Source organism: Cygnus olor, chromosome 1 (genome assembly GCF_009769625.2).
Source record: "Cygnus olor isolate bCygOlo1 chromosome 1, bCygOlo1.pri.v2, whole genome shotgun sequence".
In the NCBI taxonomy this organism is placed as follows: Eukaryota; Metazoa; Chordata; class Aves; order Anseriformes; family Anatidae; genus Cygnus; species Cygnus olor.
Window position 1 is genome coordinate 64,658,630 of NC_049169.1, and position 12,686 is coordinate 64,671,315.

General features: G+C 49.9%; 1 protein-coding gene across 1 annotated transcript in view; it reads right to left on the bottom strand.

The window, feature by feature from the left end:
• Positions 1-12,431, bottom strand: part of SLC6A12 (solute carrier family 6 member 12) — a 33,576-nt gene extending 21,145 nt beyond the window's left edge. The window contains exons 1-3 of the mRNA XM_040562109.1: positions 12,322-12,431; positions 4,141-4,337; positions 413-547 (exon numbers count right to left, since the gene is read on the bottom strand). Coding sequence (XP_040418043.1) covers positions 413-547; positions 4,141-4,333 — 328 coding nt within the window. The 5' untranslated portion in view covers positions 4,334-4,337; positions 12,322-12,431. The remainder of the gene's footprint in view (positions 1-412; positions 548-4,140; positions 4,338-12,321) is intronic.
• Positions 12,432-12,686: the final 255 nt, after the last annotated feature.

Consider the following 12,686-nt stretch of genomic DNA (forward strand, 5'->3'; position numbering starts at 1 on the left):
TGGAGCTGGGGCAAAAGTGCAGATACTGCTGAGCTCCAGCCTTGGGTCCTGCTTAGGCCTGTCACTCACTGGGACACCAGAAAATTCATTGGGTCAGAAAGCCCAAATTCATCTGTTTAAAGCTGGTTGTCAGCACTGAGCCAGCATCGCTTACCCTTAGTCACCTACAGGAGTTGTGGTATTGCTGCCTCTGCACACACAGCAGGCACCAGGAGAGAAAATGAGGCTGGTAGAGAGAGGATGGGAGGGGAAAATAAATTAAAAAAGAAAAAAAGAAAAAGAAAAGGAAAAAAAGAAAAGAAGAAGAAGGAGAAGAAGAAGAAGAAGAAGAACCAGAATAAGATTTCCAAAAGAGGCTCTGAGTCACTACCTGCCAGAAAGTGCTGCCAGCAATTCCAGTAATTTGACTCACCTTCAAAGATGGGACAGATCTTCCTCCAGGCAGTGACCCCTCCCTGGCTGGTGTACTGCCCCAGCGCTGTCTCCAGGAGGAACAGGGGGATCCCACAGGTGAAGAGGAAGATGAGGTAGGGGATGAGGAAGGCTCCTGCAAAGATGGGTGAGATGCTGCCTCAGGAACCTCTTTAAAACCTTACCACCACCACCCCTTGCCAGGTACCTGTGGCCACAGTTGGAGTCATCTAGATAAACACGAATATTTCTCTGAACTAACTGTGTGGCCCGTGCAAAACAGCAAGGTCTCTAACTCCCTCATTTCTTGGAAAAATACATGCCTGACCTGTCTTGTGCTACCACAGTATTTTTGTGTTTGGTCTTGGCCAGAGCCCAGGGGTAAGGAGTAGCCGGGTGAGGGGAAGAGAAAAGACCACACTGGAGAAGTTGTCCCTGTTGTCACTCCCCCACCTCCTGGTGGCTTTCAGCAGGAGCCAGGTAAAGCACAAGGAGCCCTCGTTTCACATAACCACATTAGTTATGCCTGTCCTGGGAGTCACAGCAAAACTCCCACTTGCCCAGAGGATACAAACCTGGAGGATGGTGACATTTCTTGGTAAATAATAAATTTGCTGGGGTATAGATTTGCTTGAGACAAATTTCACATCAAATTTGACAAGTAGTTTGAACTGAAAGGATGGAAGTAGGGGGATGGCTAAAGAGCATCCTTCCATCATTTTCAAAATGAAAAAGTTTAACTTCTCTCTTCAATTTTTCATTAAAATATAGAGAAACAGCTCAAGAGAAATCAGCCTGAAATGACCCTCAGATTAACTCTTGATGTAACAGAGGGGGGGAGAGAGCAGTTGTTTTTGCAGAAACAAAAGCCAACAAAATCAATGCAGCAAAAAAAGACAAACTATAATAATAAGTATAAAATAATAATAAAATGATAGTAAAATAATAATTAATAATAATAATTATTATTATTATTATTATTATTATGCCATGCTCAGCCATATGAACTTTTCTTTTTCCTTTTTCCTCTACTTTTTGGTTCTGCTGCCACCAGTACTTTTGTTGTTCTGCTCAACACTGCTCCTAAGATCTCAGTTTCTCTGCTTTCCTCCCTTCTGTCATCTCTCAGACTTTCTCCCCATCGTTCTCCCACCCCCAGTGCCTGGGGAGCAGCGCTGGTGTGGGCAGCAGAGATGAGGGCCCGTTCCTCAGCAGGACCAGGCTTTGTCCCCAGGCCCACTCCCCCCCTGCCAGCACAGCCATTCATGCTGAAATTCCTTCCCATGAAGGATAATTAGCAATTAGGAACATTTCCTCTTGTTTTTAAGCCAGCAATGTTACAATAACAAGCAACATCCAGATTTCCCCTAAACACAGCTGTGCCTTAGCTGCAGGGGACCTGGGGCTGGAGGCAGGGAGGCCGGTTCACAGCTTCCATCCAGGTTTGCAGAGCAGGGAGCGGGAACTGCCTGTGATAGACCAGAGGCAGCTGCTCCTGCAATGTTACAAGGCATCTGCATGCCAAATCTACAGCACAGCTTCATTATCCTGCACACGGACGAGCCCTTTAGCAGGTCCCAGACCCTCTCCTCGGACACTGTGTCTCAGAGCCTGATCCACTTTAGTCTCTGAGCAATGAGGGTCTTCTCACACCTCTATCGTCTTGTCTCCCTTAGCCTTCCCAGGGTTGTTACCATCTGAAACTCCTGTTTCAATCTCTTCCCCAGCTTGCTGCTCCACTGGAGGAGAATCAGCCCTGAGAGGGGCCCCCAGAAATAGGCCCTCTTTCCTTACAAGTTTACAACGACTTCAGAATGCAGAGCAGTTAGATGAAACTTGAAAATGAAACCAGACACTCGGTTGCTTTCCGAAAGGTAGCACAACTGTTTTTATGGCATCTGTCTTTACAGCTTTATAACTGTTTCACTGCACCTGAAGGTGGAGAAAGGTGACAGGAGACCATTCTCCAGTTTGGGAGTGGTGGAGCTCTTATAGATAGCAAATGTCTTTTTTTGCAACAACTTCAAGGACTTTACCAATGGTAAGAATATCTTTTAGTGGCATGGGAAAGACTGTGTATCATCCCATACTAGTTTGTTGGCCAACTAGTTCTCTGGAGCATCAGAGAGAGAAATGTACCTTCTATTTTCTGCAATGGAAGTGTGTGAGTTGGGAGCGAAAGACTCTTCCATCCTAATCTTTCCCAAACCTAGCCTTGATGACCTCTGAATCTCAGCATTAGATATTCCAGAGTAGTTTAATTTAAATATATATATATATATTCAATGGACATCTAATATGAACAAAATAGCCTTTCCACACTAATTAACAGAGAAGTTGCAAGGACTACCGAACCAGATACCATAGGCACACACTATGCAAAGATATCATCTGAGCCCAGGAAGCCTTCTGTATACAAAAGACATGAATTTTCTCTCAAGGCATCACTGCAGAATGGGCTGTTCAATGAGGTGCAACACCAGTATTTATTCTCCTGTGCCATTCCGACTTGCTTTTGTTGCCTGCAGTGCCTGTCATCAAACCCTCAGAGAAGGAGACTGGAGCATCTGCTAAAAAACGTGCCAGGTTCAAGTAAAAACTATTTTCATTTTCTTAAACCACCTTCTTATCCAACCCCCATTTGGCTCAGAGGAGACATTGTATTGACTTCAGCTTGATTTGGAAAAACTCCAGTAACAGCACAGGGGACAGGAATTTGGTAGTCTTGGGCTGAACAACAGCTGAATCAGTAATCCACTGGTGACGGCTCACAGCACCTTGGGGAAGAAAGGCCTTTGTGACATGGCCTGCAGGGAAAAGATGCTTAAGGCAGGGGGAACATGCTAAGAAAAGTTAGTGATGGTCAGTTATTCCCTTCCTACTTCCCAGTTACATTTTATTGTTATGAGAAAAAATAATGTTTAATCACACAATGATTTTATTGCATTGTTATTATGAAAGGGGCAGTGACACAAGGAACAAAAGGGAAGAGGAACAGATTCTTCCTGGGGACAAATTTCCCTGCTGTGGTTTGACAGCTGGGAGAACTGCTCCTCGGGAAGAGGCATTAGTGTCCTTCTTCTTCCCATCCTCTGCGAAAATCCTTCCCTTCAGCTGTGGTTGTCTGGCTTCTGGAGCCAACTGAGTTGTACTGACACAATAAAACACTGTTTCCTTAAAACCAGAGGGCAACCAGCACTGTGAGAGGAGCTGGTGGGAGATAAGTGCCCTGGAGAGGGAAACAGGCTCACAGGTGCCAGGAAGGCAGTACCAGGCTTTGGCAAGTATACCAGCACCATCAGAGCCTTTCTTCCTCCATAGCAAGGGCCTGAGAGAGGTGGGGGTGACTGACAGAGTGGGAAATGGACTGATGTAGAAGGAGGTTGCTGCTGGCTTTCTGAACCCTCACACCTTCCTGGTCATTTCAGAAGAAAATCTGTCTCTAAATGCCCAAGAGCCTTCAAGAGTTACTGGGAGGGCTCCCCTCCTAAAAGACCAATTTGTCATCCAAACCTGGGAGAGATGCTTTGAGAGCCAGCACCCACTGGGGAGCTGGATTCATCTCCCAGTGCCGCTCAGCTCCTGGCTTTGGCAGGAGCCAACTTGCTGGAGGAGACACTAAGGGATTGCATATGGGGGCACGCAATGTGTAGGAGAAATAGATCCAGACACGAGTGTGTCTTGCAGTGCCCACAGAATGAGGACAACTGATGCATGCTGCAAACTTACCACCGCCGTTCTTGTAGCAGAGGTAGGGGAACCTCCACACGTTGCCCAGACCAATGATCTCCCCGGCCACAGACAGCACAAACTCCATTTTGCTGCTCCACTGGCCTCGCTCTTCCATTTGCTCCTTTTTTATCTCTTCGGGAGCTGCAACGGCCCCATTGGGCCCTGCCTCCTTAGCTGCAGCTCTTGTCATGGCTCTGTGGGACAAAAGAGAAATAGAGCACGGGATGCAGGGAGCTGCTGTGGGACACATTGGTGGGAGGAAGAGGGAGGGGACCAGCAACCACAATGGATCTGTCCCTGTTATCACCGTGGGGTTCCCCACATCCTTTGGAAAATGGCTGATTTAGCATCAGCCAGAAGTATTTTCCTTGGGTTACATCAGTGGGACAAAAATCCTGTGTTGAAGGGACAGGGGAAAGGTCTCTGGTCAGGTGAGATGGACCCACCCGCATCACCCCTTCACCAGACTTACTCCTGAATTCAGCCTTCTGCCCCACAGCCCCGGTCCTCATCCTTCCCAGCCCATCAGCCTCAGTGTACCTCCATCTGCCCCTTCGCACCCTGACCCCAGTGCTCTGCATCTCCACTGCTGCTGGAAACTTGGCTGTGGCTTTGGAAACAGCAGCTCTGATGAAGAAGAAGGGAGCTGTAACTGATGAAGGGCACAGGGGCAGAAGGGGTTTCCCTTCCCCGTGTATGTTACACAGCAACTGCCTCTAAACTTGCTCCTGGAGTAACTTCAAAGGGCAGGATAGGAATGGTAAGGAAGCATAGCCTGACAAAGAATGGGTGCCCTATCATCTTATTTCAGGACATTGCCAGAAGTGCTGTCTTCAGTCCCTCGGCCACCACATTACATGACAATGCAGCCTGCCACCTGAGCAAAACGCACACGCACTTATATGACCTAGGCTCCTTTCGGTAAGAGGCATGAGCAACAAACCTCCACCTCTTTGCTCAGTCCTGCAAAAAAAGGAAATAATGCCCCTGAGATTAGCAAAAAGGCCCTCATACTTGTGAGGTGCTTCTGGTCTGGGCAAGGATGTACTAAGGTTAGACAAGCTCAGTTCCTGCAATGAAAAGGTTAGTAGGGAAAAGCCCAGATGTGGAAACACAGAGCAAATCCTCTGTCTGAGGAGGCACACTGAATGTGGCTGGACCTGTGAGGTGCTTCCTGTGCACAAGGAAGACATTCTCCAGCCTACACTGAACCACGAATTATGCTTCACGTCATCCTAACTAAGCAAGTTAGTAGTTGCTAGTTGCAAGAGATAATTTTGTATCACATAAAGAGTCCTTTTAATTGGCTAGTCAATCTAAATCTAGCCAAAATTCACTCAGGCCAGACCGAAACTTCTTGTTCACAACATTTTACGTTGATCAGATGAAGCTGAAGTGTAAAGACAGGAAGCTCCCTTTGACTTAGCTAAAAGAATACCCCTCAAAAGCTTGCTCTAATGAACTACTTGATGTAAGGATGCACGTGAGAGTCCAGCTGGAAAGCAAAGACCTAGCACAAACAGGGTAGATGATGAACAGTGCCAGGGAACTCCGAACTGTAGCTACCTCTGGGTGGTGGCATCGCCGACCAGAAGTTAGCCTTTGAAGGGCTGACTGGTGTCAGAAGGGATAGATGTTCCCATGTTGGGATCAGGAAGCTACACTGGAAATAAATCTCTCCAAAGCAGTAACATCCCTGTTAAAGGCTTGCATTGCCATCAGCTGCGAGTGCAAGGAAACCAGGGCTTTGTCTCTTCACATTAGCTTGCTGTTGGTTTGATAGGTATTTTAATAGCACATCTATTGTTTCCTCTGTGCATCCTAAGGGGACATCCCCATTACCAGGGAGCAGCAGGGACAAGAATCTGCGTCACTCACACTGATTAACCCTTCCTCTGCCCCTGGGTCTCCTCGGGACCACTGCAGTTAGCTCCCCCCCCAGGAGAAGTCCAGACATGGGTCTAGAGGTAGCTCAGCCCAGGGACTGAACGAGCAATAGCTCACCATGCTTGACTTCCTCCACCTTATAGGACCTCCAAACCTATCCAACAACCTTTTGCACCTTCAGATAGGACCAGGACACCATTCTCTCCCTCCTTATGCATACTCTTCATTTTTTTCACTTGGGGCTAGATACTATGTGAGGCAGCTCATGTGCAGTAAGGACTGCCAGAGAGCCTGAGGCAACAGGCAGCAACGATACATATGGTCTTACCAACAGGCTGGCCCAGCAGCATACAGACACCACGGCATTTGCTTTGGTGCAGCGTTCAATAGGGCAAGGAGGCCACGTTTGCACTTGCTCCACACAAGACAGCATCGTTATCGGTGTGTCTCATTTGTGTCTCTAAGTTGCTCAGTGCAAATGAAATGATTTTCTAAATGCTAACCCTCTGGATATATCAGGCCCTGGGGCAGAGAAAGACACTTGCACATGAAAAGACCACTTTCAGTAAATCTTCACAGCAAAGCAAGCAGCTTTTGGCAGAAGGTGTGCTTCCTGCCTGTCATTCAAGCAAAGAAAGGAAACCAGACCTCACACTGCAATACAGCAATTGCTCTCTAAGTGCCCAGGACTTTGTTCCCCCCGTCTGCCTTAGTGCTGATAACCCCATCCTATTCCCTTTGACATCAGCAGCATGTTTCCATGGGCTCTGAACACAGGTGGCTGAATCTCATGCAAAGCATTAACATTGCCTTCAGTAAGGGGAGCTGCGGCAAGAGCAGGGGAACATAAAGCATGGAGGAAGGCAGTCAGGGGTCAACGAAAACCATTTTCCTGGCTATAAAGGTGCATGTTCTAAAAAAGAAACAGAAAGATTCTTTTACTCTGTTAAATCTGAAATAATTTTTTTAGAGTTATTTCCAATAAAGGCTTATATATAGGGCACTACTATTGTGGGCACCACCACTTTCAGTGCCAAATGCAGATGCACCAAGGCACTAAGGGAGCAACCTCCCTTCTTTCCCCAGCCCTTTATGCTCTATATGCCAGAAAGCGCCTATCTACAGGTATGGCCTGCAATGCCCCAAGCTCACCAAGTACTACAGCACATGTGGATCTGCACTGGAGTGGGATGCTGGATTAGTCCTCTGACCTCTAGCCCCACATTTAAAGAGCTTGGTGTAACCCAGACCTCAAGGCGTGTACACCAAATGCTGCCTGGTGCGGAGCTCGCAAGGCATCAACTAGGCTCACCAGCATGGCGGTGCTCTCGGCCCCAACTTTGCCCCCTCCAGTTAGCTTTCCTGCTGGGCTGGATGGGGAGGTGGAAGCACCAGGTCCTGCTGCCAGTCTTTTCTCAGCCCCTGCAAGCCAGGCAAGGCCTCTCTCCACGCCACCTGCCTGTTGCAAGGCCTGCCAGCTGGCTAATCAGTTCATTCAGATGCTGCAGCACAGCCTCCTCGTCTTTGAGAGGAGCAGAGCTCCACGCACTGTCAAATGGGAGAGAAAAAATAACTCGTACTTAATGAAACGTGTTTGATCTGTCACAGTCCTTGGCACGTTCCAATTTGCTGCAGTCCAGGGCACATTATCAAGCACAATGGTGCTTAAGTCTGGGCTTATTGAGGATGTCATGAGAAGCTGACAGGAGAGGACTTAGCTAATTCTCTGCTTTTATTCTTTTAATGCAAGGAGGATCCAAGAGCCAGACTATTTATTTCTGCTAATATTTGTGTTTTTCCTGTTTTTGTGTTAGGCCTGTCTCACACGGGGCAGGGGGAGATCACAGACAGACCTCCTCTCACCCGTTCCAGGCAGCGAGTGCCCCGGGTGCTAGACCATAGCCTCAGCCCTGCCACCAGCCTCGGGATGTCTGGAGCAGGGCTGGGACTCTGTGCCCAGCCCCTGGCTCCACAACAGGCCAACATGAAGTACAGAAGCTCAGGCACTGTACTGGAGAACAAGGCTGGGAAAACATAGACCAGCGAGGGAGATTCTGTGCTCGTGAATTGTTCCTATTTTAAACAGGGACCATTTTAAACAGTGTACAGGTGGTAGATTAAACCAGTGCCTAAAATTTGGGCCCTTTGTGGCATGAGCTCCAGCTTCTCCCTTCCCAGGCAAAGCAAGACACACCATCACACCTCTCCATTATCTCCCTCCTCTGCATTGCCCGCTGTTTCGATGAGAAAGCCTATTCACACACCTCCTGCCTCTTTTCCTGAATGTCTGCTCCTACTGTGCTCCTGCCCTATATGTTCTCAGGCCAGATGGAGACTCAAATAACTTCTTGTTTCCAGCTAGGAACAATCTGAATCTCCCACAGCAGCCCAGCCACCAGCTGTGTTACATCCTCCCCAACACGCAGACATTTTCATCTCCCTTTAGATTCTCTTGTTCTTAATACACAAGTTTGGAGAAAAAACTTTGTCTCTCACTGCCTGCCTGCAATTTTTCTGCTCTCCCTTCACCAAAGTTTGGAGAAAAATCCTCTGGCTCCTTCATTCTCAGCCTATTGTTTCCTCTGCTATAAAGCTCTTCCCATGGCTAAGATGCTGTCCTGTCCCTCTCCTGGACCCATTCAGCCACTACCTCCATCTTCTGTCCTCAGCTCTCTCAGACCTCACCAATCTCTTTCAGAGGTGCCCTGCTTTATTTTCATCCCTTGGTGTTTTGAGGGGCCCTTTTCCAGGTCTGGAGTACCCCTGGCAGACATGACCTGTCCTCTTCCCAAGGAGGAGAGAGGGCTTCCCTTCCACCCAGAGAAACAGGCATGGTGCATGCAGGCGGCCCAATTTTTTCTCCACAAGATTTAATGCTGCAAAAATAAGAACCCACCTGGATCCCCCTAGGCACTAAAAAGAGGGCAGGCAGCATGCAGGCAGTCGTAAACAAGTCCCTTCCTCAGTATCTGACGGAGGTATCCCTGTGTCTCCATGACCACGAGTTTAGGGCCATGTCATCCTGCACCTACCACCACGGGATCCATCAGGTATGGCCACCCAAGGCAAGCAAGGCCAAGGACACACCTGGAGCACTGTGGATGCTCACCTGTTCAGTCCAACGTGCCAAAAGCATGGTGCAGGATTATCATTAAGGGGAGGAGGCAGGAATTGGAAAAAGAGAAGAATGAAAGTGTCCTTTGAAAGCAAAATGTGGTGGTACCTCAACCACTCCCAGGGCAAGAAGGGCTTATTGATGGCTGCTCATATGAGACGAGGAACAAGAGAAAGAAGCTGCTTGGGTTTTTGTCACAGGAGGAAGAAACTACCAGAGATTCTCCTGAAGCTTTTCTTCCCACAAGCCTAGTGCCATCACGCAGGAGTTCCTACCACTGGGAAGCTAACATCCTCTGTTTGACCTCTTCTGCTGTTTTATCTCAAGGCAAATGAGAGGAGGAAGATCTTATGTGCAAACAATGAAACAGCAATTGAGACATCCTTAAAAAGCACTAGATAATGCTTACCAGATGAAACACAACTTAAAGCACCTTTGGACACTCACAGGTGTTGCCTGAGCTACAGGAGGAGGAATTGCAGGCGACGCTGCAGACAGCTGCATTACATTTGTGCTTCTTGGGTTTGTTGTGGAATAAGCAGCAGCCAAGCGCAGAAACTGCAGTCTGAGGTGGGGAGGGAGGAATCAGAAAGAAGGAAGGCTAGGTTGTGTTACACAAGGAGGAGCAGGAGGACGCAGAAAATTCACTGGTTGCACGATATGAGCTGGCAGTTGGTCAGCAGCCGAAAGCCTGCATTGCATTTAGATGGCAGGAGGAGGGAGCAGGGACAGAAAGTCAGGGCTCTGTGAGGAGCAGCAGAGCCAGGGCACAGCTGAGGGAACAAACCCAGCTGGATTAGTGCAAGAGGGCTGCCGCTGGAGTAGGTCATATCTGCAAGCTGGACAGGGAAATAGTAGCAGTAGGAGTAAGTGCCTCCCAGACAGTCCGAGAGCAGCGACATGAATAGGGACAGCTGCTGCCAAACCCAAACACTGCTGGAGCGCTGCTCACTGCAGCTGCAAGAAGAAGGGCAAGGAAAGGTGTAGCAAGAGAAAAACTGGTCAGCTCCAGGACAGCAGTCGAAATTAAAATGCCTTCCTTTTTGAGCTGTTGAAAGCTAGCTGACTTCTTTACACCTTTTAATTAACTTGCAGGTTGCGTGGGCTACAGGGCATTCTCAAAGCATCTGTTCAGCAAGGTTCACGGGGCACGGGAGGCTGCCACGAGGATCAGACCCTGCTTGCTTTTCCTCCAATGTGAAGCCAGGGCCACGCTCCTGCAGTTGGTGAGTTTGCTGCTTACTGACACCAGCAAGAGTGAGATAAGGAGCGACTGCGGGTATGCTAAAAACACGTACATCTGTGATGCAAGCTGCAAGGAGTACGAGCATCGTCCTTCACAGCACACAGCCCCAGCTCGGGAGGGACAAAATGGCTCCTGCCCAGCCCTCTGTTACCAGAGCAGGAGAGCCTGCCAAGCACCTAGCAGAGGCTGGACCTTCCTGTTGCCAGCATCCCATCCCTTGCTAAAAGCAGCATAGGCTGTTGTTCTCCCTGCTGGCTCAGTCTCCTGTGTCCATGGTTCACTGACCCTGCTGTAGAGGACAGATATAGAGGTTGTTTTGTACTTAGCCTAGAAAAAACTCAAGACTAACCGATGAAGTCCATAAATAGGATGTAAACATGTTCAGAAACCATTCTCTGCCTTCACACTGAATCAAATACACCTGAGACCTTTGCTCAGCTTATACCTTGGCCATCCCCACTGCCCTGTAGCACAAGACCCCATAGTATGCAACCCAGGGCAGGGGGCATGCAGGTTGCCCATGCAACCCAGGGCAGGGGGCAGCAGTGACTGTTGTGCAGGCTGGGGGGACACCATGGGGACAGGACAGAGTCCTGGGCAGTGGAAATGGAGCCCTGCAGCCACCTCACTGGGGCTGCAAAATTCAGGGAGCATGCAGGTGTGCATGAAAACCCTAACCTCTGCAGCACCTAAAATCTGAGCCTTGCAGACCCTGGGTAGACACAGGACAGACACAACACACAAAATCAGGGCAGGCAGAGAGGAGGTTGCTGTCTATGACTGTAAGGGCTCTGTGCACCCCTGCCTGCAGTGCCTGCAGCAGTGCATGTGCACGTGCATCCCACCCACCCTGTGCCACTGCATCCTATGCCTGCAAGAGGAGATGTGCGTGCTCTCCACTGCAGGGCACCACACCTTTCCTGTGGGCTTGGTGCCCTGCCCAGGAGCACTGGCAGGTAGGGAGAAGGCACGGGGTTCGTTAGCCAGCCCTTAACAAGGACCGTATCTGCGCCCATGAGTCCAGCAATGCTGGGCTCTTGCAGAGCTGCAGAGGTCAGGTCCAAGGTTCAGCCTCTCATATCAGCGGCTGTCAAAGAGGAAGAAGTGGGGCAATAACATTTCCAATGACATTGGATGAAAGCCCTGATTAGCTGTGATTACTTTAAAAGCACTGTTGATTTAAGGAGATGTAGATCAGGCATTATGAAACCCCCTTGCGATCTGCCTGGGTTTGTTCACAAACGCACCCTCAGATGCCCAGAGTTTAGCACATGCACAGACTGTGCCTTCTCCATGCCCTCCCTTTCTTCACCTCTAACCAGGAACAGATGTGGGGACACCCTGAGCAGGAAGAACAAGCAGCACACTACTGAACACACCTCCTGGAACCGCAGCCCCAAATCCATGTGCCAGCACAGGGCCAGCATCTCTGCAGGGCAGCATGGGGGGAGAGGGCACCTCTGCCTCCTGCTTGCCCTAGCACCTTTCCTCCCATATTTACCACCACCTAGCCATCGCTGCCCTCCATCCCCATCTCTGTCTGCTCCCCTCTCTTCTCAACCTGTCTTAGGACTCCTCTTGCTCTGCTGCAGCCTCCAGTGCCACTTGCCCATCCTTCAGGCATCCCCATGCTCCACAGCTTCTTGGCAGCCCCCGGCGGCACTGCTGCCTGTTTTGTCCTACAGGAGCCATTAAGGATCAGCCTCTCCCCTGGGCTGTTCCAAGTTGATTATTTCTCACCATCCTCCAGCCCTCTCTCCCTTTGCGTGGCACTGGCAGCTCTCCCCCGGCAGGGTTGCTGGCCCACTCCCTAGCACACAGCAGGCAGCCAGCACACAGCAGCTGCCTGTGGGAGGACCAAAGACACTGGCACTGCCGACAAGGTGTGCACAGCCACCAGACCTGCTCTGCGAGCAAATGCCCAGCTCACCTGCACCTGGCAAGTTCTGCCGGGCAAGCCCGTCCTGTCCCACCGGAGTCCAGGCAGGGAATCCACCGGGAGCCAAAGAGATACAGCAAGAGTTAAGGCACAGACTCCCCTCTCTCCTCCTCCCGTCCCTCCCCTTCCACCAGCTCCCCCAGCACGCTGTCACCCTGCTCGCAGGTGGGTGGCAGGGCGGTAGCAAGGGAGGTGCATCGGGGAGGGAGAACTTTCTCCCCAGCTCCCTTACCACATACGCCTCTCCAGACCTTGAACTGCGGCCCTGACAGGAAAGCAAGAATAGAAAGCGGCCGTGGTCGGGCAGGGCAAAGGCCCCAGGTTCGCAAAGATCAGCTGCAGCCACCAGCGGGTGG